Source organism: Spodoptera frugiperda, chromosome 6 (genome assembly GCF_023101765.2).
Source record: "Spodoptera frugiperda isolate SF20-4 chromosome 6, AGI-APGP_CSIRO_Sfru_2.0, whole genome shotgun sequence".
Taxonomy (NCBI): domain Eukaryota; kingdom Metazoa; phylum Arthropoda; class Insecta; order Lepidoptera; family Noctuidae; genus Spodoptera; species Spodoptera frugiperda.
Genome location: NC_064217.1, coordinates 9,496,725 through 9,519,866, shown reverse-complemented (window position 1 = coordinate 9,519,866; position 23,142 = coordinate 9,496,725). Strand labels below are relative to the sequence as shown.

General features: G+C 38.5%; 1 protein-coding gene across 3 annotated transcripts; it reads right to left on the bottom strand.

Moving 5' to 3' along the window:
• Positions 1 to 7,265: 7,265 nt before the first annotated feature.
• LOC118267488 (serine/threonine-protein kinase minibrain-like) lies at positions 7,266 to 22,914 on the bottom strand. Of its 3 annotated transcripts, none has more exons than XM_050694087.1 (3): positions 14,152 to 15,505; positions 8,391 to 8,569; positions 7,266 to 7,406 (listed from the first exon to the last, which is right to left on the bottom strand). In XM_050694087.1, exons 1-3 carry the CDS (start codon positions 14,183 to 14,185, stop codon positions 7,296 to 7,298), a joined length of 324 nt encoding a protein of 107 aa, XP_050550044.1. In that variant the 5' UTR covers positions 14,186 to 15,505; the 3' UTR covers positions 7,266 to 7,295. The 3 variants fall into 3 exon arrangements, with proteins under 3 accessions (XP_050550044.1, XP_050550043.1, XP_050550045.1); XM_050694086.1 differs by lacking the exon at positions 14,152 to 15,505 and adding an exon at positions 21,865 to 22,914 and having other exon boundaries at positions 7,267 to 7,406; XM_050694088.1 differs by lacking the exon at positions 14,152 to 15,505 and adding an exon at positions 21,865 to 22,903 and having other exon boundaries at positions 7,268 to 7,406; positions 8,448 to 8,569.
• Positions 22,915 to 23,142: the final 228 nt, after the last annotated feature.

The following is a 23,142-nucleotide window of genomic DNA, read 5'->3' as shown; positions in this document are numbered from 1 at the left end:
GTCCGTGTTTCAGCAATTACAAAACAAACAATTCCTCAATTTTACAGTAAGTAACAATAGTCAGTTTCAAGGTAACCGTAACACTACACGAGGCAATAAAATCTTTACTTGGTAAAATTGTAAGTTCTAACACATTGAAATAATCTGACTTAGGAACAGAACACTAGTCTTACGTGGTAAGGCGGTGTTGGGTCCGATCGTCCCTGACACAATCCAATTACTAAACGGGGATTGTTATTTAAGAGAGAAAAACCAGACAAGTGCGAGTCAGACAATAATAATAGATACAATAGCAGCTTGAAGGAAATAGGTCAATCTGCAGCAATGAACGGATAAGAGATGGGCTACCGACCTGTCAATTAAGCACTGAAATGGTTAAACCTCATTCTGCTAAAAGCAGCTTACTATGTAAAGGAGAAAAGTGGAAGAGAAGTTAGAATTTAGAGACATGTGTTAGTACTTTTCAGTAACATCATTCTTCGGTCCGTATATCGACGTACCTATCTATTTCCTACCAAGATCCCTAACATTGTAACACACAATGACACATAATTATAGAACAAGGCAATCGTTTCGCCACGTGTAAGGTAATGTTACATAAAAAAAAAACGCATTATTACTACGATTTACATAGGTATTAAAAATATGCCGACTGAATTGTTCGATACGTCGTAATTTTTCCTTTCAGACGTTTCAAAATGAATAATAGTAATTAGTTAGCATTGTATGTAAATTAAGGGAGCCAAGTTCTCCTTGTCTGAGAGACAAAAATCCAAAATTAGCGGCGAGTGGCAGCACAATAATATCCAACAAACTTAGAAATTAATTAAGGGACGACAAATGATATTTCTCACGAAATTGAATGAAGACATTATTTCGGGGGTGAAATAAAAGCTGCTTGTTTTCAAATGTTAATTTCTTCACGTGAAATATAATAATTATTCGTATTGTGAGAAGGATAAGCAGGTGCTGCGAGCTTATCACGTCATAATTAAGATAAAGATTAGTTTTTTTTTAACTGGGCGGCCTCTAGACAACACCTGACAGCAGTCATGAGGCCTATGTTCATGTGAGGACGTTTACACTGATATGATATCATCTCGTTCAATATAATATTCAGTAGTTATGTGGGGGGAAATAATCGATTGTTTTATAATAAGGCCCCTTAGTACGCGGGCTGGTAGTCTACACGCCCCAACTTAATTATTGAAACCTTACCGGTGGTTTTTATGTTATTTGTTATAATAACACGTTATTTATTCCACCATATGATAATGAAAGCTACAATTTATTTCAATTTAACATGTGCACACCGCAGAAAATTATGGTGTTGAATTTGGATATTTAATTACTGTTGTAACTTTGTAATATTTGCCTTGTTTTTTGATCTTGTGATTATATCTATGTTTTATAGTGTGTTTCATAAGAAATTTCCATGATCATTGATCACTTACGCAATGACTTAACGTATCGTTAATTTTAGGAAAGTAGGTATACAAATGATTGACATTCAGACGCTGAAGTCACCGACAAAAGTGATTCGAGTAAGCCGAGAAGAGAGATTCAAAATTAGTTCTTATGTAGATGGAGATAAAATTCAAGTGTTCGCATTGGATAGTGCACGCAAGTGTGTATGTAATAAGTCATATAGTTACTTAATCGTCTCCTTGAAACACTTTATTATCAGACGGGTTATGGGCGTGACATACATTTCACAGTAAACACCGTTAACTTACGTTACACATGTAGGACTTAGTTTTTAACCCACTCAGTGGCACCGACACGCCTGTTGTACTAAGTAAATAAACTATGTATTTGTCTCATCATTAGTGCCGTGAATGTGACAGGTGTATATATTCTGTTTGCTATGATTATCTACTTGGTGTTCCATTTAGTGCTGAATTCTTTACAAACTTAATCGGTTGTTAAGTATCCAAAGATTTTTTTTAGTATTCATTTTATTTGTTATTTCTCCTTTGAGTAATACTCGCCTGAAAGCGTTTTGTTTTGTGTTGAAAGAGTTAGTAATTCTTTAGTACAAGCAAATGTAGTTGTAAAGATCAACCGTTACGTGAAACATTCTGTAATCGATCACTCAGACTGGCCGAACATTCATGAAAGAAAATAACGGGCGACGATTCATTAATTAAACAAAGCTGCTACAGTCGGCGGTGACATGCCGCGTCCCCATTCCCGCGAAACTTTCAATACTTCGCTATTGGGGTTATCTGTGACAAGGTTGTAAGCAGAGGACCACCTGAGAAACTACGTAAACGTGAACGTTTCCGAGTAAATCGCGGACAATGACCAACTACATGAGATCTCTCAGTGTTTATTGTGTACGACAACAAACGAGCAGCTAAGGCGGCTCTCGGTGTATTGGACATCGACGAAGGTTGAGCGATGTCAAGTAAATTTTAACACGCAATTAGTAACCCGTCGGACACCTTGGCACCGATCGACTGGGTGTTTCAGGGACGCGTGCCCGCAACCACCCGGCAAATTCCGATGTACACCCGCACAGCAACAGAGGGTTCAAATCGGACTCGATATTTCGAGGGAGGTCGCGAATACTTTTATTGTTCGATGCTTAACGCGCTTTTTCCATAATAGGCCTTTGGGTAACAAATGTCGATCATTGTTTTTGCACACGCAATCTGCGGGTTACGAACCGTACAGACAGAGTATAACGAAATTTTTATACTTTTGTTCAAATTTTTTTCAATCCGATTTTTTTAATAACCGCAGTTTACTTTCGGCTCGTTTGCGCAAAAAAATATTGAAGCATACTGCGTGTTATTTAAAATATACAAATTCCAGTGGTAGTAACTGAAAAACATTAGAATGTAATAATTTAATGGTAGTGTTCATGTTGATTGTTCATGTAAATTTTGTTTACTGTTTACAACAAATCAATCACGAGCCAATACAGTAACACGGAAATGTTTAAGTAATTATGTTAATTAAAAAATACGAGTGATATCGTACTTAACGTTTCGTGTTGTTAGTGGCTCGACGTCCATATTAGCATCACCGCAGGTTATCTATGCTGTAGGTGGATAGCCATATAATTATAATAATACATGACATATTTTAGTACGGCACGATACATGGTGATTCTGTCGCTAGGCGGTCGGAACAATATCGTCGGTGTAATGGTGTCATAGCGTTTTGTGCGCTATGCTTAAATGGTAGTGAGTTCATTTTGGTAGTAGGGCGTTGTTGTCTTGTGGATGGAAGCGGTGCGAGAGTTTCCAAGAGTAGGTATACCGCACCTCGGCCTGCCGGCGCCGGTCCGTACAATAATCCGGGTAGCAACAGTACAAGCGTGACGTCGCGCACTCACCTTGACTCACTTTAGTCGGCCCGTTTGCATTACACTGTTTGCTCGACGTGTACTCGTGATTAGTCTAGAGAAAGAGGCTTGTATATGGCATTTTCAACCTTATATGAACAATTTTCCTTATAAATACAAAAATACAAAGTTTTTTAACTCAATCGTTTTGGTAGAGTATGATAAAATCAACAACAACTACATATTATTTAATGTAAGAGAATGGAACACTTTCTTGTGAAACTACATAAGAGCGGGTATGAATGGGCGATATCGCAATTAATTGCAAGCAGATAACTCGAACAGCTGATGCTCTGCCATTCGTGTCGTATCAACACGATCATGTTCATGGGGCGAAAGCGTGGCTCGTGACGCGAGGTTTTTACACAAATTCCATGTGCGTACAGATGGGAAATTGCTACACACGTTGCATATGTAACCAGAGAACTCAATTTTGGTTCATTACCATCTCTGCTCACTCTGAAATAAGTCAGTCAAGCGCTTGTAAATTCAGATACACTATGGACTTTGGATCTCTCGATTGTATTGAAACAAAGATGATGATAAAATATCGATTTTGAAAAACCCATGTACATCTATCTAATCGTAGTTCGGTTTCTATCAGTCTAGACTCCCGAGTAGATAAGGATAAAAAAATACAACCGCACTGGTTAACTGTACAGTGATTTCGATCTTAAAGCGGTGCCTATCTCCTTGACTCGATTCGTATTGGCATCGGCGGGTCGGGGCGTTGCGAAATTCGCCCACAGGCCGCAGGCGTTAGTCATTGTCGCCTATTGCATCCAGTGCAGGCAGACAGGCGTTGCTACACACAGCGTTATATGCTCCATTTGAGACTGTATTGATGAGGTATTGTATGCGGTTAGGTAACATGCTGCGAGACCAAAATATTGCAATGGCATGGAAGTTGATCATTGCTGGCAAAGAGCTCTTCATTCAGTATTTCAACTACAGAATACTTATGTCATACAAAAATAAAACAACAGCAAAACATTACTGATTAACAAGCACTTAATTTGTGTCAGAAAACATTGACAAATGTTTTTTAGGGTCAATTCAAGTTTCACTAAAAGCAAATGTACAAATCTATTGTCCGTCAGCGGAATGCAAAAAACATGACGCAATTGGGTCATTTGAAACCAATAACTTTGCCGGCGAAACCGCAATGTGATATTAATAGACAACTACCGACAGACAGACACCGATTATTATTCAAGATTATGTACCGAACGACGAACACAAACATACTTTACAATTATTCATTTAATTATGCGGTTTTTTAATGACACTCTGAAAAGGGTTTAATACAAGTTTAAGAAAAAGAAGAATTTGTAAACAAATCGTTATTGGTTAACTGCATGGCGCCAAAGAAACAAACCGATTCTAATTTACAACGAAACGTCCAGTTTGTTTTGGTCGTTCATCAAGTTTAAACAAATGTTGAGGCCGAGAGGAAATAGAAATCAAGTTCCGAGAAAAGGAAAAAACGGCGGGAAGTGACGTTGCTTGACCCGAAAAAATGGTTACAGCGTCAGACTTTGGCCTTATATTGGTCAGTTAACATCAGCACTGAGGAATTTCTTTGTTTACACGTTATTGACAGCGCAAAACAAACGGCCAGATTTAGAACAACAGCGAGCATTAATAGCACTAGGTGCTCTTTTAGCCCGCGGTTTCACTGGCGTAAACGCGTGACGTATCGACTATGGTCACATGTTCCGGATTAAAATTGCAACACGGAAAGAAAAATGCACTGTGATCTGTTGCCAGCGAATATTTTTACTGACTTTTTATACAAAAACTTGGGGATAACATGTTGTTTTTCTTTTTATTTGAATTCTCTTCTGAAAACAGTTTTGTTTATAGAATGAAAGGATTAAATGTGTCTCGGTTTTATCTTCCGCTTCCTAGCCTAGTTTATCACAGTGGAGCGCATGCAACTTCTAAGACTCCTAATACCCGTGCACCTTTACCTCCCACATGACGCGTCAGAATCTGGCAAGGCGCCATGTAAACACACCACCAAATAGGGCAATGACCACCTTACAAACGCAAATAGAATATTTTCTATTAATAACTGCGTCCGAAAATAAATAGAAAGCGAGGGGAGACACCACGTGTCTCCCGTATACTAAGATTAATTGCCGTCGCTCCAGAGCGGCACTAGAATGTTTGGAAATGGATTATAAAACTTCAGAACAAAAACTTAGAGAGCAAGCTCACCCAATTTATATTAGTAATAAAATTAAAACACGCTCTTTCAAAACAAAGAAAGTGTCCCAAGACCTTAAAACGAGACATTCACAGCATTTAAGATTGACGGACGTGAACTAATTTTATCGTGTAGCCTTTCCTTTGTCATTGAGTTAGATAAAAATAAAGGTGTCCGTACTTTCGTAGCTCCCTGGGGTAAACATTGATTTGTTAAATGTATTTTTAGTCAGTAAATACGGGCTTTGTTTGTGTAGAGCTGCAAATAGAATCCCAATACGGCTTATAACGTTGTTCGGTTGCGTATGAATATTATATGATTAACGACAATTAATAATGGAAGATATTCTTGAGACTGATGATGTAAGAATAATAAACGTGTGAGGTCCGTTTATAAGTATAATATCTCCTGTGTCGAGGAGCACTTTAACTATGAGAATATCAGTAATAATGACACTGTAATCACGATTTCAGTGAACTGTAACAGTGTTATGACGAGGTTGAGATAAGTACTGTAAAGGTTGACGTGGATCACGAAAGGCGTTGTTTCCAAAGAAAAGAAAGAGCAGTGCACCTTCGGAACAGTATTAGAAAACAATTTCCACTACGTCAAACTTTCCACGTTTCTCGTGTCGTCATTTGTGGCTCGTGTAAAGGAAAACTGTGACGCAGCGTTTAATGCGCCGAGAGACCAAACGCCGCAGTGAAAACTTAACATACACGTGACGGTAAAGGTCATACAGAGTGGAGCTCGTACGCGCCGTAAACAAGACTTCGATGGCGAAAGAAATCATTTGCGTAGCAAGGAAATCGTTTTCCTAGAACAATTTGCGCAGTGTGCAGTGCGGCCGCGAGGCGATCATACTTAATGATCACTGGCGCTACTGCTCTTGTTAACATCAATCATGTAAACAAACAGCCTCGGTGGTATTAAGTAGTGTCTACTGTTTTTGTATTTTTTTTTTTTTAAGTTTTAGTATACAAAAGGTATTTAAAAAATGATAAAATTTAAAAAAAAATGGTTGCATCCAAGTTTGTGAATTAAAACAATATCATAACCATGATTTGATACAAAACTCTGAGATTCACATCAAATCCAAATTAACCCGGTCACCGCTTCATTGAAGAGAACAGTCAGTAGTTCATTGAGAATTTTTTATTTACGATGCAATAAATCTGCTCCCACGCGACCCCGGGCCGCCTCCTAGCAACGGTGCGCCCACCGATGTCGAAAAAGGTCGGAACTCACAGCGCGTGGTGGTATGTACTTTCGTACGCCTTCTACGCCAATATGTGGCATGTGGGATGTAGTGATCGGCGATTGTGGCGAATTGATCGCTTTAAAAACAGTAACAACGAGCAATGAACTGAACGCTGTATTATAAATAACAACGGCTTAAAAATGAAAACATGATGCAAGGCTGATGAGCAATTTCCGCATACGACATGTAAACAATAATTACGAAAGTACTCGCAGTTTAATAGCTTCGAGCGAGAATCAACAATGGCGGTTGCATATATGGTACGGAGTAAGTAAATTAATAACCGCAGATGACACCGGTTAATTCCGGATTAATCGAACAATCGGATGTTATTCGATGCGATGATCGATTGTTATTCGATGTTCAATCGAGTACCCACTGTGATATCATTCGATATAACATAAAGCACGTGTCAAAGAGTTATGAAAGTTATTATAAAGTTTAACCTATTAATTAAACTATTAAAATTAGCTTACCTCGTTTATGTGTTTGTAGGTTTTGATGAGGTCAACGCTCAGTTTTCTTAGCGGAGCTGTCGAGGGGTCTCGAAAGTGATGTGGTATTCGGGCCTGCATAGCCTGGGTAAGCGAGAAGTGTTCATTAATAGATGGCAACAAGGAGAAGCAGACAATAAAGCAATTCAAGCTAAGCGTACAGACATCATAGATAAAGGCAAAACGGATATTACTACGCTACGCAGACAGTAAGACAAAAAGCGTAATTTTGACAAAGTTATGGTGAAATATGGACTAAAACTTGAGTACCACATTTTACCGAAACTTATTGAATCAAATAAAAGGCATCAACAGCTAACATAAAAGGTATACTAGAATACAAAATTATGATAACATCTAAGAAGCTAAATAAGACGCACGTAGACGTCTTAATACACGAGACGGTTTGTATAAACATCTATTCAATAAAATATTGAACAATTGGTTCACACCTGAAGCGCACCTACAATATATCCTTAAAGCAATCACTGTCTGTAATAACCATACATTAGTGGCAGGACTATTAACGTCACGAGGCGCGCGCGACGGCCACATCGGTGATAATCTAACAAAGTTTTGTATTGAAAACATGTTCATTCTGACAATAAGAATGAAACCCAATATTTTGCGCGAGAAACACTAGTCGGACACATTTATTAATTAACCCAGTCTAGACGAGGGGTATCTATCGATCGTTGCCAGTTCGTATTCAACGTTAACTAAATACATCACTAGTGTTTCAGTGAAAGAGAACTTAGTTGTAGTGGGTAATTAGTGGCACTTTACTGACTAATTTATTTACTTGCGCGTAATGTCTAGACGCGCGTGGTTAATGGCTCTTTTAATAAAACAATAGGTGTGGCGCGCTGAGGTCACGAGTTTAAGAAACTTCAATTATATGCAAGTAAGTGCATCGCTTCTCATGAAATTGGGTTTGGAAGCGTGGGTACTGAGTAATGGTTAACATACGTAATTATGACGCGGATACCTAGCTGTATTTTTGAATAGTAGCAACATTGGTTCGTGTTTAGGACGTTAGTCCTCCAAACTGCCTCGTGCATCATTTACCTGAGCGGGGGTATGGTAGCAGCAGAAAGCTCGGGGATCGCGCACTGTGGCGCTCACCTGAATGTCTGAGGGCGCGGACATGGACGCCAGCTGGTCTTCAGCAACCAGTCTCCCGTACAACGGCACGTGGCGTCGTTCGCCGCCAGCTGCCTCCGGCATGCCGCCGCCAACCACGCCCACTGCAATCAACACACACACATTACATCACACTCAACCACAACAAGTCTAATTCTTTACATAGTTTTCGAGGTAAACAGTTTAGCTTAACATTTGTAATACCTACTAAAATATGAAATCTAAATCTAACTTAATAAATATTTTAAATAAAGGCTAAGTACAATTACGGGGAAAAAATACTATTTGTTTTGTAGTCATGCAATGGATGATAAAAATAAAATAAAAAGTGCCTTTAATAATATCCAACATGTGTATTGTGTGTAGTAGGTAAATTTTTGTTTACACAATTCTATTTTCGGTCCATATTATTATCGCGTAGTTGCTTGATATAAAAACGAACAGTGAAGTAATTCTTCAATTTATTTTAATCGATGTTATTAAGATTAGAATAAATTGTATTTGTGCTCAATCCGTTGTAGATTGATGGCGATAATTCGATAAAAACCAGTATTAAAGTTAGTCATTATTAGTTCGGTAGACGGCGCGGGCGTCGCATCTCAATCAATCTGGTATCGTAATAGCTCAAATTGCCGTGTGAACATGCTTTATTCACCTGATTGCCGCCCACATACTGCCGGATCCGAATACTTTATAGGTATGTTAAAGGTGAATGAATCATTCCGGATTGACTTGTTTCACGGTCTATGGACGACGTCATCTCTGCGTTTATGGAAACACGTTAGAACTCAATATTATTAGCACTGGGATAATTTGGAACGGTCTTAATTGAATTGGATTCAGATATCATTAGTATGCTATGTTTATGGTGAGACCTTAAGCAGTGTTTTTGTATTATAATGTGTGCAACAAAACATAGTTTAAAATTTCCAGAAAGTAAAGTTCTTTGTTGAAAATTTTGCCTCGTCCAACCAAAGTCGTGGTAGAACACGTTGCTAAGTATCGTATCGCCAAAGTTTTCACATAGCACTGTCCTCCTGGGATACTTTTACATGTCTAAGACCTGCGACAAGATCGTTGCAGTCTCATTTCCTTACTTTTTTACCCATAAAATTCTTAAGTTTCTGCAGAAATATTCAAGGGCCACAGAGTGGTATATTCGGTAACAATTTTCAAATTAGGTAGCTGTGTATCGCTTTAGCTAAACAGATATTTTTCAGTAATAATTAAGTTTCTCAGACAGTTAAAGAAGCGGTAATTTCATGGTAATTACTGGTTACTTAACAACAAAAATGTTACTTTCTCCAGGATTTCCCAAGTCTAAGACTTCACACAACATTACACGACTAATTCAAGTTTTAATGACCGTAAATTTCGATCACGAACGTCTTCGCGCAATAAAAAATCTCTTCAACCCGTAAAATTAAATCAGCTAATAAAATAAAACTCCATAAACAAAGCGTCCTCGACCGAGTTCAACTGAAAACGATGGGATGGGAGAAAAGGTTTCTCATCAACATTTTGTTAACTATATATTGTTACTTTTGTTGGGTGACTCGAATTCGTTTTAACATGTAATCCAAGGTGTGAATGTGAACCTTATCGCGTTCAATCCAGAGGTCGCAGACAAGTTAATTTAGTCTTATTTATGTACCGTCTGGTACGACGTGACATTTCATAATAAAACACCGACGTTCGAGGCTCGCTAGGTACTTTTGCTGGGCGAAAAGTTTGTTGAACGTCTCACAAGTTCTCATTACGTACACAGGTATCTATTTAATCTATTTAAATTGGACCTCATTTTTGGAGCGATATCTTTCTATTTTCGTAACAGGTGTCGAATATGAGGAGTTGTACCGAGAAAAAATATCCTCAACAGTTTTGAATTACAATATTAATGAATTCTAGCAACCTGTTCGCGTTATCCTTTTGCGACGATTTATATCGTTGACATTTAGGCAAAGTTGTTGAATGATAAGCATTTAGTTGTGCTAAATTTCAGTTAGGCAATTTTGAATGATGCAGGTGGCCTTATTGGGGGAAAAAATATGAAAATACAACATATAAAAGAGGTCGTTAGTGAGAATGAAATGTTTAAGAATGTTTAAATAATTATAAAGCATTATCACACTCATATTAGAAACGTGAAATTTGTTTAGATGTTTACCTATCAATCACGCTGAAACTACTGAACGAATTTTGATGAAATTTGTTATACAGACAGGGTATAAGCTGACTTGGGTGATAGGATATTACTTTTTATCCTACTCTATCCTACTCTAATTTAACAGAAGATAGTTTAATCAAAAACAAAACAAGTTAAATCTGTATCTACCTCCAATTCTACATCTAGGTATAACAACAGCCCTGCAAAGACCTAGTGAGCTAATTCCCGTTCGTAGTTTAATTACTGTTTGGACGGAACTCTAACTGAACAGCTGCCAATTAAAAATAGTTTTCAGTTTAGCACAATCTTTGTGTACATTTCTGCATTCTATCTAATATCATTGACTGGTATTTTTGACTATTGTATGCTTGCCTGATTACGTTTTTAATAGGCATTTCTTTGAAATCTTAGTTATAGTTATTGAGTGGAAGAAGCTGATGCCAAGAGCCACACTGAGCCTGCAGATATGCCTTCTGTAAACAATTTATTTGCTTTATAAGATGGTTATTGTAATTACTTGGAATAAAGAGACTTATTACTATAATAAGTTACGTTGAAAGAGATGATAGTAGAACAGCTAAGGTCGTTTATCTATCCCAGAATCTGGTTTCCAGTCGTTCTGCTATCCAGTTCTGTATGTTAACATAGCTATGAAACCACAAGTGCCCATTACACTGACATTAAACATTCCATATCCTTGATTCTTTTAAAACGAAATGCAGCTAGGTTGCTATGCGGTAGAAATAGGTATGACTAATTTTTCTTCATGTTTTTTCTCTATGTCGTAATATGCGCGCACGAAGATTTATTATGGTGAAGAGATTAAGCGGTTTGCTTTAGTAACAAGATTCAGCTTAGCACAAGTGTAATAAATCTCTCTTTCTCTGTAATTACAATAATTGTTATATGATTTATGACCAAATCAGATGAAATTTTTATCTTACATCCCAATTCATAAGAAAAGTAGAAAAAAAATCACACGATCAAACGTAGCGTCAATATTGGTAGGCTATCAAGCCTATTATCAAGTACGTATGCGCGCGCGCATTCATTGTGTTATCGTCACACACACACATGTACCCCACGAGTATGCAACTGCGTAGTTTATTGTGAAATGTGTACTGTTGTGTGCGAAAACAGTTTTGCGAACTCTGGTATTTGTTTGACGAGGTGCAAATAAACAGATTGATTTTTATTGCGTGACAAAAAAAATATAAATAATTCTCGAAGTTGTGTGCCTAATTATGTGTCTATTTGAGGTTAACAGTCAAGGGTCGATATTGTGTACTTGTGGTGTTTGAATAATTATTCAAATAAATATACAAAATTGTGTTAGACCAGAAGGAAGACAGTGATAACGTAAGTAAATTATTGATATTTAATTATCAACTTTATGAGAAGTGCAATATAAATAGTATTGCCTTGAAAGGACTTTGGAACAATTGATAGTTACTCAAATTAGTGTCAAACAAACCAATTCATTAGCACACGTGGTGGTACACAGTTAACCCACGTGATTCTTGATGAATCAGTGCATTTCGACCGTTTGGACAAGATTTCATCAGTCCTAGGATTAAAACAATATTGGGAATGAAACTGCGTAGTCTGCTTACTAAGTAATTCACTTCATTATTTTTTATTCAAGTTGCTTAGTCATAATCTCATGAAATCTTTTCTATTAACTAGTAATAGCTTCTAAATATTAAACTTTATATGGTAGAGCTTTCAACATAAATGTTAGTATTGATTTAACTAAGGGTTTGTATTGAGGTGACAGCCAATGGAAGGATTTATGTGTGCTAGTTTCTTGTCACTTAATTGAACGTAGGGAGATAGTAGAAAGCATCTTCCAAGATGCATGACAGAATAGTTAAACCAATAACATTCTCGTGGCGTACATAAATATGTTAAAATTATCTACATCCGGATAACTCACTCTCCGGACGCTCAGATGAATGGATGTAGGTACGACTCCGCTCCGATTGAAAATCAGGCCGCATCCGCCTATTAGCATTACAAACATTCTTAGTTCCGTACTAAAACGACAGACATCTAACAAATGTATTCATCTTTGTCAAGCTTGTTCTTCTTAAACCACGTCTTAACATCAATAAATTAGATTTACAAATTCACTTTTTCCTTTGTCAGTATAATATAAATATTATCGATTTGATTGTCTGCCAGTGAGAAAAAGACAAAGTTGTTTCCCTTTCATGACACCAACGATAAATACATTAGGACCATATGACAATTCGGCGTAGAAAGGCGGCACGCGGCGAAAGCGCACGCGATTTCTGTACCCAAGCGGCGACGATCGGTGATATTATAACAAGTTTGCATTTAAACTGCGGAGTAAAAGCGTCCAGGGTATGTAGAGCTCTGCGACAAGGTCATATTTCCCCTTGGCGATCGGACTAAAGTTGTGCAAAGGGAGGTGTGGAAAGGCTGTATGTGAGTAAGTATCGGGCCGACGAACGGCCGGAGACGAGTCGCTACGTCATCGCTGTGCTGCTAACGTTCGGAACCGGCCGCGGTGTCGGCCGACAACCTGTGGTAGGTATGTCAGGAATGTGACTAGCCTCCGGTAGATTGGCGTGGGAGGTGCAAGATACCAGCGTTCGCTGTTTACGAACCGCAATTGCAATTCAATGTGAATTTATTTTAACGCCTTGTGTTGTGTCCACATGTTCTTCTATTGTTTTTATTTAATTTAGTTTTGTACTCACTTGATATCTATCGTGTTGTTAACTAACAATAACAAATAAATGCATTGTTACATGTTATGTTACAACAAATGACAGTTTCATGTCCCGCTTGTAAAGTTTAAATCGGTAACTTGGTTAAGTAATTTAATTTGTATTGCCCGGGGCTGACTTTTTCCAACATCAGGTGAATTGTATCCGGGAATGATTTTCAATATTCAACAACTCTTTCATACTTAAAACTGTCAAGTACCATTTTTATTTTATTTTACGAATGTAAATTATCTTTTGATCGGGGAATTAGTGTTTGGTTGGTTAGCTAGTTATAGAAATATTGATTACTTTTTCCCCTGTTCACTCTCCTGTTTTTACTAAGTGGTTTAAGGGTCCCACGAAACAATTTAACTTTACCAAAAAAGCTGATGTGTTTTCTGTGATTAAATAACTAAATAGACATGGAAGATTATTTAATTTTAAGCTTAGGAGTTTTATTTACCTATCTGATTACAATAATCAGATTTCTTTTCAAATATGTGTATAATCGTAATGGTATCACGTAAATCAATGTGATATTAAATACGATGCTGTTTATACTTTAAATCTATAAAGAACTTTAGTATTATTAAGCACAAGGTCGTTTTAAAACCGTGTCATGGAAGTTTAAGTAAAATGTATGGTCGATCGTAGTTCGATGTAACTGCGCAGTTCTCGAGTCGAGACTTCGAAGAATCCATTAAGGCGATCTCCTTGACGCATTACTGGTAGCAATGCCAGTCGGGGACTGTACACGGTATCACGGTAACAATGAGAAACTTACGATTGCCAGGTTCGCTTTCGTAATAGGTATCCATCACTACACAACACTTCAAAATTGTAAATTGAACTACACAAAAAATCACTAAATTAACGTTTTAAGTCACAAAGAAGCACTTGAACAATCCAAACATCGTAAGAAATCCTCGTCCGGAGTGGACGCAAACAAGCAAATGCGCTCATCGTGTTTTTTCACTGTAAAACTGTAGACACTTAAGTATTTCTTTGTGGATGAGCACAGAACGTAGTTGTTAAACAATCAATGTGTCGGTGAGCGGTGGGCCGGCATCGTCGTCGAGCGTCCTTGCCCGCGTCACCCGCATGTTATTGTTGTGAAACAATGTTTATACACGTGGCGGTGTTGATGCGCACTTCACGTCTCCGTCGATAAGGACGCTATGTCGGCGCGGCCAGCCCGCCACAACTAACGCGCGAAACCAATGCTTGCTAGTAATAACCGAACGGAAGGCCACGTGATTCAGATGACAAACGCGTCGGTAAACTATACACTGACCGACCGATCGAGCCATGCTTATCGGTGAACGATTTACTATCAAATCTCCATGTCGGGAAGTTATTACATTACGTTCTTTACAATTTTTTGGCGTAGTTACAAGGAATTGAAGAAGTTATTTGGTAATTAATGACTGATAGAAAAATGTTTCATAACAAAGGGTGCCAGTTTGAACCCCACCAGTAGCAGCACATCTTTGAAGTTACTATTGGGATGAAAAATCACAGGACCCGCACCTCTAACAGTCATATGCATAAAACTACACGAATTCCTTTTTTCTCGGCTGCTGCCAGCCACGCAATTTCTCCGATTGTATGCAAATCCTCCACGCAAACAAAGAATGAAAAAGCACCGACGCAGACGTTCGCTCCATCCCACCTGTGTCCCCCCATCGCGTCCGTCTGAGCTGCGGGCAAACTAGCGACCGTTGCGACGCAATCCAACCGAGAGCCGCACCGTAAACAACCACGATATTATTCCTGAATAGATCTCATCTCTTTACATATCGACCGCCACCGTCTTGTCGAGCACGCTTTTATTAGCCGTCTTCAACTTGTGAATTATTCAGCGAGTATTCTATTAAGCACTTAGGGAGAAGAATAATGCATCCAGTAGATTTTCATAGTGGCAGGGTCGGCGGGCGCGTCGTATAAACATCACCTTGGCCCGCACGCTCGGCCCGAGAGGAAAATAGAATCGAATGCATCAGAATGTGACCCATTTAATGAAAAGTGTGATAACAAAATGGGGACGTGAATACGTAATGCTTATATACATTTATTTTGTTATACCTGAATACATTTCGTAATATTATTAATAAACAACGCTTGAATAACTGGCACTAGGCACTTATTACTTTATCCGTGCATTCGTGAACAATTGCAAATAAGTGTTATTGACTAAATACAAATTTACTGAGTAATTAGGTAGTTTCTATTTTTTTTTTTTTTTTTTTGAGGGGGAAATCGTCCATTGACTTCTCCTTGGGAGACTAAAGTAACTAAGTAAAGTGCGCTATTATGGTTGTTGTTTTTTTATTCAGACGGGAACAGTCCAATTTGTAGATAGAATAAGTTAGATATAAGATAACCGTGTTAGTATTTCGATGTTCTAAGTGGCAAATATGGACCTTCAGCTCCTTTCTAAGACTTGACACTGCTAGCTCGTGGATTTATGCAGCATAGTACAGAACAATTGACAATAAATCACTAAATCAACAATAAACCAAAAGCAAAGCAACAGTGTCGTAACGTGGGTCGACGCAAGGATGTCATTAATTAAAAATAAAAGCGTTGCTCCGTGACTGCGTCACAGAGTCACAGACGTCGTCGGCGGCGCCGGTGCGGTGTAGCAACCGTAGCACGCTGCAGATGGTAGCACGCGAAGCCCGCGAGGCCACAGGACGGGTCCAAGGCAGGTTTAACGGCCGGCCGCCCGCCTGTCTGGCCGTTCACCCGGGGCCCGCGCGGGGGCGAAACGTGCGCGAAAACACCGCGCCCGCGCCGTTATTGCCTCACGCTCGAACCACACATAGCCAAACGTTTTCCTTTGTCGTGTTATCTCTTTCTGTTTCTTACCGAATGTAAGGGACGCGGCGCAAACGCACCGAGTGTGGACAACACTAGAATAGATACAAGGAAGTGATACACGATCGTGTATCTTATCGATCACTGAGCGATGGATTGGGTCGGATCGGACCTCAAAATCTAAAAGTGTTGTTGAACTTGACTTGTCAACGACATTTTGTGAGTTTTTAAGTCTGCTAAGTTACTTCGATTTTATTAGGTAAAAATTAGAAGGCGCGTGGAAACAACAAACCAGCGCCCAGACGCACTAAAGTTGTTTGAATTGTTTTTGTTTACTCAATAACGGGACAAGGTGAGAGTATGGAGGTAATATAGGTAATTGATTATTTGTTACTAATTTTAGCAAAACCGTACCACGTCGCCATGCCATAAATATGTGTTTCGAATACCTATATATAAAATGAATATATATGTAGGTAATTTAGAATTTTAAATAAAAATATTAAAAGCCAACCAAAAAGCGTGCGGTCTCGTTTGGTTGAGTTAATTTTCGATGAATGAAGGGTATTTCACAGTTCACTCAATTATTTTCCACTCGTAAATCCCAACAGATCACTTGATTTCCCCAATTTGTCAGTCAAACAAGATAAAGATTGTGAGAAAACAATAACACCGATTATATTATTGTTAATTAACTTTCGTTTGAGCTCAGCCGTGGTTGAATATCCGCTTTGTTGTTACGCCAGTAGATATTACCTATATTTAGGTTGGTAAATATAAATTAATCGTAGAGATCCGTGGTTTATCCACAAACAAGGAGTTACTTTATGTAGGTACAGTCGTAGCCTTCTTTGCCTCGGTGTATTCCTCAAGTTTCCTTTACGTCAAAGAGCCGCCATTAGGCAAAAGCACATCTTTGGTTAGGAACTAAATACAGTTTCTGCCTTAATTAGCCATGTTGTGCATACAAAATGATGCCCAAAGCCTGTTTTATTGCTTACAATATACATTTAGATACCATATACACAAAGAGTAGTTATTACCGACAATCGAAGTTTTTAGAGCGAAAAGTAAGCTTAAGATACGTTAAGATATTCGGCGAACAATTTAGTTGAGATCTTAAGACACCGGCGCTGACCATTGTCCAGCATCCGAGCGAGATAAGTGTGTCGTTCTAGATTGTGCAAGCCGGCCACCGTTGCGGCGGCGATGTGCAAAAACCGTCGGCGGTCAACGACGCTGGGGCCCGATGGGGATGCGCAACACCACCAAAACGGACTCTGGCATTACTCATTGTTCATAATATACAAATGTTATAAAATACAAATAAGATTCATCGAATACACGGAACAAGACTTATCCCAAAAAATCAAACTACGTAGTATCTAAGAACAAGAGATGTTTAATTATCAATCAGTTATCATTACTTAAAATCTACCCTTAGAGAGCTATTTTATTGTTTTTGGATTCTGATATTTGTTAAATGACGATCAATTTATTTTAGTCTTGAAAGGTCTCGAAACAGGAAGTCGTGGTAAGGGCAATGAACACTCGAGTGTGAAGGTCGCAAAATAAATAACTACGTGTCACAGTCGGCACTGTTCGATAAACTGATAAAAACATTAAATGGGCTTGCTCTGATGAAAAGTTAGTTGGATATTCATAGCTGTGAGTAATAAAGCAAATTAGATTACAAATGCTTTGGGTGTTGGTAGAAAATGCTTGGTGTCAGACAGAAATTAAAGCGAGTACAAACTGTACCCGAAACCGTGCTATCATCAGACGTCACACGTTCATACAGTTACCGTTAACTCTTGATGCTTTCCATACTCATTCAATTATTAAAATAACAGCACCGTTGGACGCGCAAAAACCTTAGCTGTCGGTCGATGACACCGAGGGGCACTTTAGGGCTGACTCCGTCATACTTCGTCAACTTTGTACCATAGTTTTTATTTTCCTTATAATAAACCATTGACCGGCAATACGGCCTGTACACTACATACTTTCGGCGGTTTTATTTTATGTTATTAAAGCCGCTTTCGAAAGTGCACTATATTGAAGTACAGCTTGTTTTTGAGAAAACATTTCATAGGTACTAGGTACATGTTCGATGAAACTTAATCCAATTAAAATGTTAGTTAGGCACTTAGTCGTTGTGCAATGAGATCGTGGTCACAGAAAATAATGGGGCGCTGGCTCGCAGGAGAAATCTTTACCATTTACATAGGGTACCTAAATGCCCACACACATTTGCCCACGCTGCCAGCGTATTGTCCTCAGTTGGCATGTATGAATAACTACCCTGAACCACTTCTTGTTATTGAACTCTGATATTTGAAGTTAGTGTATTGACGGAAATGTCTCGGAATTATCATATTAATTGTGCTCTCGTAACTGTAAACTTTGAAATTGGTCGATCTACCTATTTCTTTTCAAACAGTTCATACTAGGTATGTTGGTTGGAATTTCATTAAAACGCGGCGCTCTCTTGGGCTTAATGTTACTTTATTACGACTTCTGACCTAAGAAATTTCTAATTATTCGAGACAATTTCACCGGCACAATGCGTACAGACAATTTTGGTGGGGAACGATAAATCGTCGTTCCGCATTCCGATGTGAAATTCATTCACGGGTCGTAACGAAGTCGTCTAGACTGTGTGTCGGAGAAAGGTGACCATTCACCGGCCGGCGTGACTCGCGAGGCGGGCCGACTGCGCTCCCACCGACGTGTAAGTAACTGGTTAGTAATCGGCTTCGATATCATGTGAACACATTCATTTTTTTATAGTTTTTCGTACACTCTGGAAATACCGTTCGATTCAACAGTTAAAGACAACGTTTAGTAGTTATGGGAATTTTTGAACTTTTCTTCATTTATACATGGCTCAAACATTAGTAATCATAATTACCTACCTACAATTGCATAAAGTTACGACAGTTGTTTGATAGCCGACGCACAATCTATCTGCAATATATTCTCATAATCTTATAGACCGCGAGGCGGTATCGACACAAAGTACAAAACTAAATAATGTAAGTCTTGTAAGCGACCACTTTCCAAACAACACGATATCATCTACATGACGGCGGTGCACGAGCGTTTGGTTTTAATGACAGCGCACCGTGAGGCCAGCATCCGCGTAGCAACAGCTTTCAGACAGTGAATGAAAGTTGATCGCCGCGGAAAAAATGCGAGACCGCCGATGGTTCCGGCATAAACGACCGCCGTAAATATTTGGCACTCGGATCTCAAGCTGTGTCCCGACCAACGCATTACAATTTTCATCGTAGTTTCAGTACTCCGGTATCTTTTTAAATGCTTTACTACCCAGTAACTGTTCACCTTTCTTTTTATTATTATAATGTTTAGGTCGCGGAACAAATTCGCTCCTTCTAAAATTTTGTTTCTTCAAACATTCTGACATAAATTAGGATGTTTTATTTCGCATTCATGAATTTCAAATAGGTTGTTAGCAAATTTATTTGAAGTCTCCATCCTTTTCCTTATAAGTAAGGAAGGTTTTACATTTAGCCAACCGGCTTCCATGGAGATCTCAGATGATTGTTTACAAAGAACGTTTACTCGTTAATCAGTACAAACGGCTGGTTGCCAAGGTGGTCACCTAGTTTCTTTTTTTAAATACCATTCGTAAATATTTATTGTTATTTTCGTTCAATACGGACAATTCTTGAAACATGATCAGTATGAATTAAGGTTCTTGTTTTGAAAATAAATTGATGTTGTAATTAATTATAACTTTATTATGAAATATAAATTAGATATACTGAAATTATGTATGTGTAAGTAAAGGGTTATGAAAATTATCGAGCTATAAAATTGAAATCGGGGATACCATGTCCCAATTTTCCTAGAAACTGGGTATTAAGAGCAGTCTTTGTGTTATTTAGAACTGGCAAATGCATGCAACGATCTCCAGTGGAGTGCCAAAAGCGTGGGAGGTGAGAGTTGCGCGGCATCACCACCGGAAAGTCGAATAAAATATAGGTGTTACACTCAAAGCGGGTCATCATACCGACAAAACGGCTGTTTGATGTTGCAGATAATATTCTTAAATTACAGAATTAATCATTTTCAGACTTCAAAAGGCAAAATATTATTATTGACGTGCACTCCGTTTGTAAACAAACAACCAACCAACGAAGAGATTAATCGAATCGATATGTTGAAATTCCGCTTTCAACATTTCGTATTTAACAAAAAAAGGAAGAAGTGTTGGAATCTAATAAAGCATCAATGCAAGCACCTAGCACCCATCTGCGAGGGTTGAACACAGAATTAGGTTAAAGGTTGGGGAGGTCGACGCCGCGTTAAACAATTTTAGGGTCGAGGCTATATGAACCGATCATAATGTGGCTAAAAATAAAGTACAAATTATGTCAAAAATCTATTTATTTACAAAGTATAAATAATTCATTATTGGGTTATTTTTATTTGCAGCACATCTACATATTATTAATGTCGTTGTTGATTGATGGTAACGAAATGTAGGACACGGAACTTAAGACTTTAATTACGGCGTGATATTTTCATGTCGGAATACGAAATTCTCGACTCTGTTTCGCCGCTTTCGAATATATGGAATTCCGAGAGTGATAGGTACTCACATAACAATTTTTATTGGGGCCACGCAAATGGTCTGTTGTCTGATAAGTTTCAGGTGCAAAAGTAGTGCAAATCAATAGCATGCTAGTGGAAATTGGGGTCAAAGGGATGTAGGGCAGGATGAACATATACCCTACAGGTGGGTCACAGAGGGCTGTGTGCATTCAACAATGTACACCCATGGGGGTTTATTCACATGCATTTGTTTAGCCTGTTGTACCATTAAAGGAGGTCATAACATGGAAAATTGTGTTATGTCCAATGAATCAAGGGCCCATGTGATTTGATTCACTTGGATTGTTGTAGGCTAGGGTAACATCAAAAGAAATTGTTAATAAACAAGTTAGAATTATGACAGCATAAGAAACCTTGACTGTTTTGTAATAATAGGTAAAATGAAGATGATTTATTAATTGACTATTATAAATTATACAGGATAGGATAGTAATAAATAGCAGGTAATTATTTTTATTTACTACTAAAAATAGTATACATGGTTCTAAAAATAAACTAGGTAATTACATGAACAGCATTCAAATGTGGTACTACCCACCAGGTTATAAAAGTAATGTAAGAATCTTTCGGTGTTGGATAAGTTGGCTAACAAAAAAGTAAATCTGATTGGCAACGATTAGGTAAATCTGTAATTAAAAAACTAAGATGTGACGAAGAGTTCTAGCACTTCTAGTGCAAAAAATAATTTGTATGACCATAGTGGTTTTGATTCATTATCGTTATTACAAAAAAAATTTTCTATTAGATATTTACTGATACAAATGTAAGTAAGGTTCAACCCAATAAGATTTTAATGTGTTTCTAAACAATGCCACATGGCTTGTGTAAGGATGATGTAAAATTATTTGTTTTGATATGGGCATGTCTAGCACTACAAAGGGTAATACTAATTAAAGGCCAAGTACTGCTTAATGAAGGATAAATAAATAGTTAACCTAACAAGATACTAATAGGTGTTTCTAATAAGTGTTAGCTACTGCATGTTGTTGACATGCTGACTAAATCTGAAATTCATCACAATACTTTTACTTACACTTGTTTTTGGCATTCTCATCCATGAGCATGTTGAAATGGTGGTGGCGGTTCCACGCAGCCATTTTGCCTTCGTGAGGAGCCCCGAGAAGCACCAGGGCCGCCCCGGCGGGCCCAACTCCGTCTAGGGGCTCCAGTGTCCTCAGCACACTACAACTTTGTCACACACTCATAACCCAAGGAACATAGCTATCACACACTCGCGCTCAAAACGCCGTCGCCCCGGACGGCGGTGTCATCGGCGCCGACGCGCGGCGCACATGCCTTGCACTTCCGCTCCACGCACTTATGCACACGCGGGTAAACAAGCACGATCAAAACGGCACCGAGCGGTGATTCACCTCTAACGCCCGTCGCGCGCTCCGCACTGCAGGCGGACTGTAGCGGCGCCCGCGAGCCGCAGCCGACTGACACCCAAACACTCGTCCTGTGTCACGTGTACGCTATGTGCGCTGCACCTAATCACACCGACTAACAACACTATCCCGCACAAAATAATTCACACTCAATTAGAAATCACCGTCCAATATTACCCACAAATTAATAAATTCAACTGAACGCGACGCGAGCGAGCAAGACGCGCGACGCGGTTTCCCTTCGCCGATCCGATCCTCACTGCTCCGAATCGAACTCACGAACAAAATAATAACAAATGTGCATGAGAGATGCTCGCTATATTATGTGCACGTGGGTTGCGTCACAGTCAAGATCGACCAATTATTATGAAATCGCATTTAATGATCAGAATGTTTCCAAATTACGATGAAATGCCTAAGAATGCAGACAGTTGATGGTCAGCTAACGAATATAAAATTTTATGAAATACGAACTTCACTGTCGCACACACAAGTATCCAAGTGCTTGTCTGGTCAAATGTTTAAGCAGTATAATTACAACACCAATAACTACACTATTTGTAAACAAAACACAGCCCGTAATACATTCAGAAAATAACAGTTTTGTACAGTAAACGCGAACGCGTTGATCAAGCGCGACAAATAGGACAAAACATGGCAGACTCGAAAAGCACACGAATTTTGTCTATGGTCGTTTTATTTTTTACGCTATGTTTTCACACAGAAAATGTATGATCCACCTCCGACGCCATTTCATTGATTTCATTTTTGTTAAAATATTACATGTTCTTAGGTATAAAAGTATTAAAAAATAAGTTTATGTTTTTAATCAGGTTCAATGTTAAAATAATTAATAAAAACACATAAAAATCTTTATACCATAATGAGTTGGTAAAATTTTAAGCGGAATTATTGCGTAAAAC

Bases quoted from the DNA above. Each gene is read 5' to 3' on its own strand.
- LOC118267488 (XM_050694086.1), bottom strand. From the start codon at position 21,928: ATGGCTGCGTGGAACCGCCACCACCATTTCAACATGCTCATGGATGAG. The intron at 8,570-21,864 runs GTAAGTAAAAGT...TGTTGATTGCAG, and splicing joins TGAGAATGCCAAAAACAAGT to TGGGCGTGGTTGGCGGCGGC. The intron at 7,407-8,390 runs GTAAATGATGCA...TCGCTTACCCAG, and splicing joins GCTACCATACCCCCGCTCAG to GCTATGCAGGCCCGAATACC.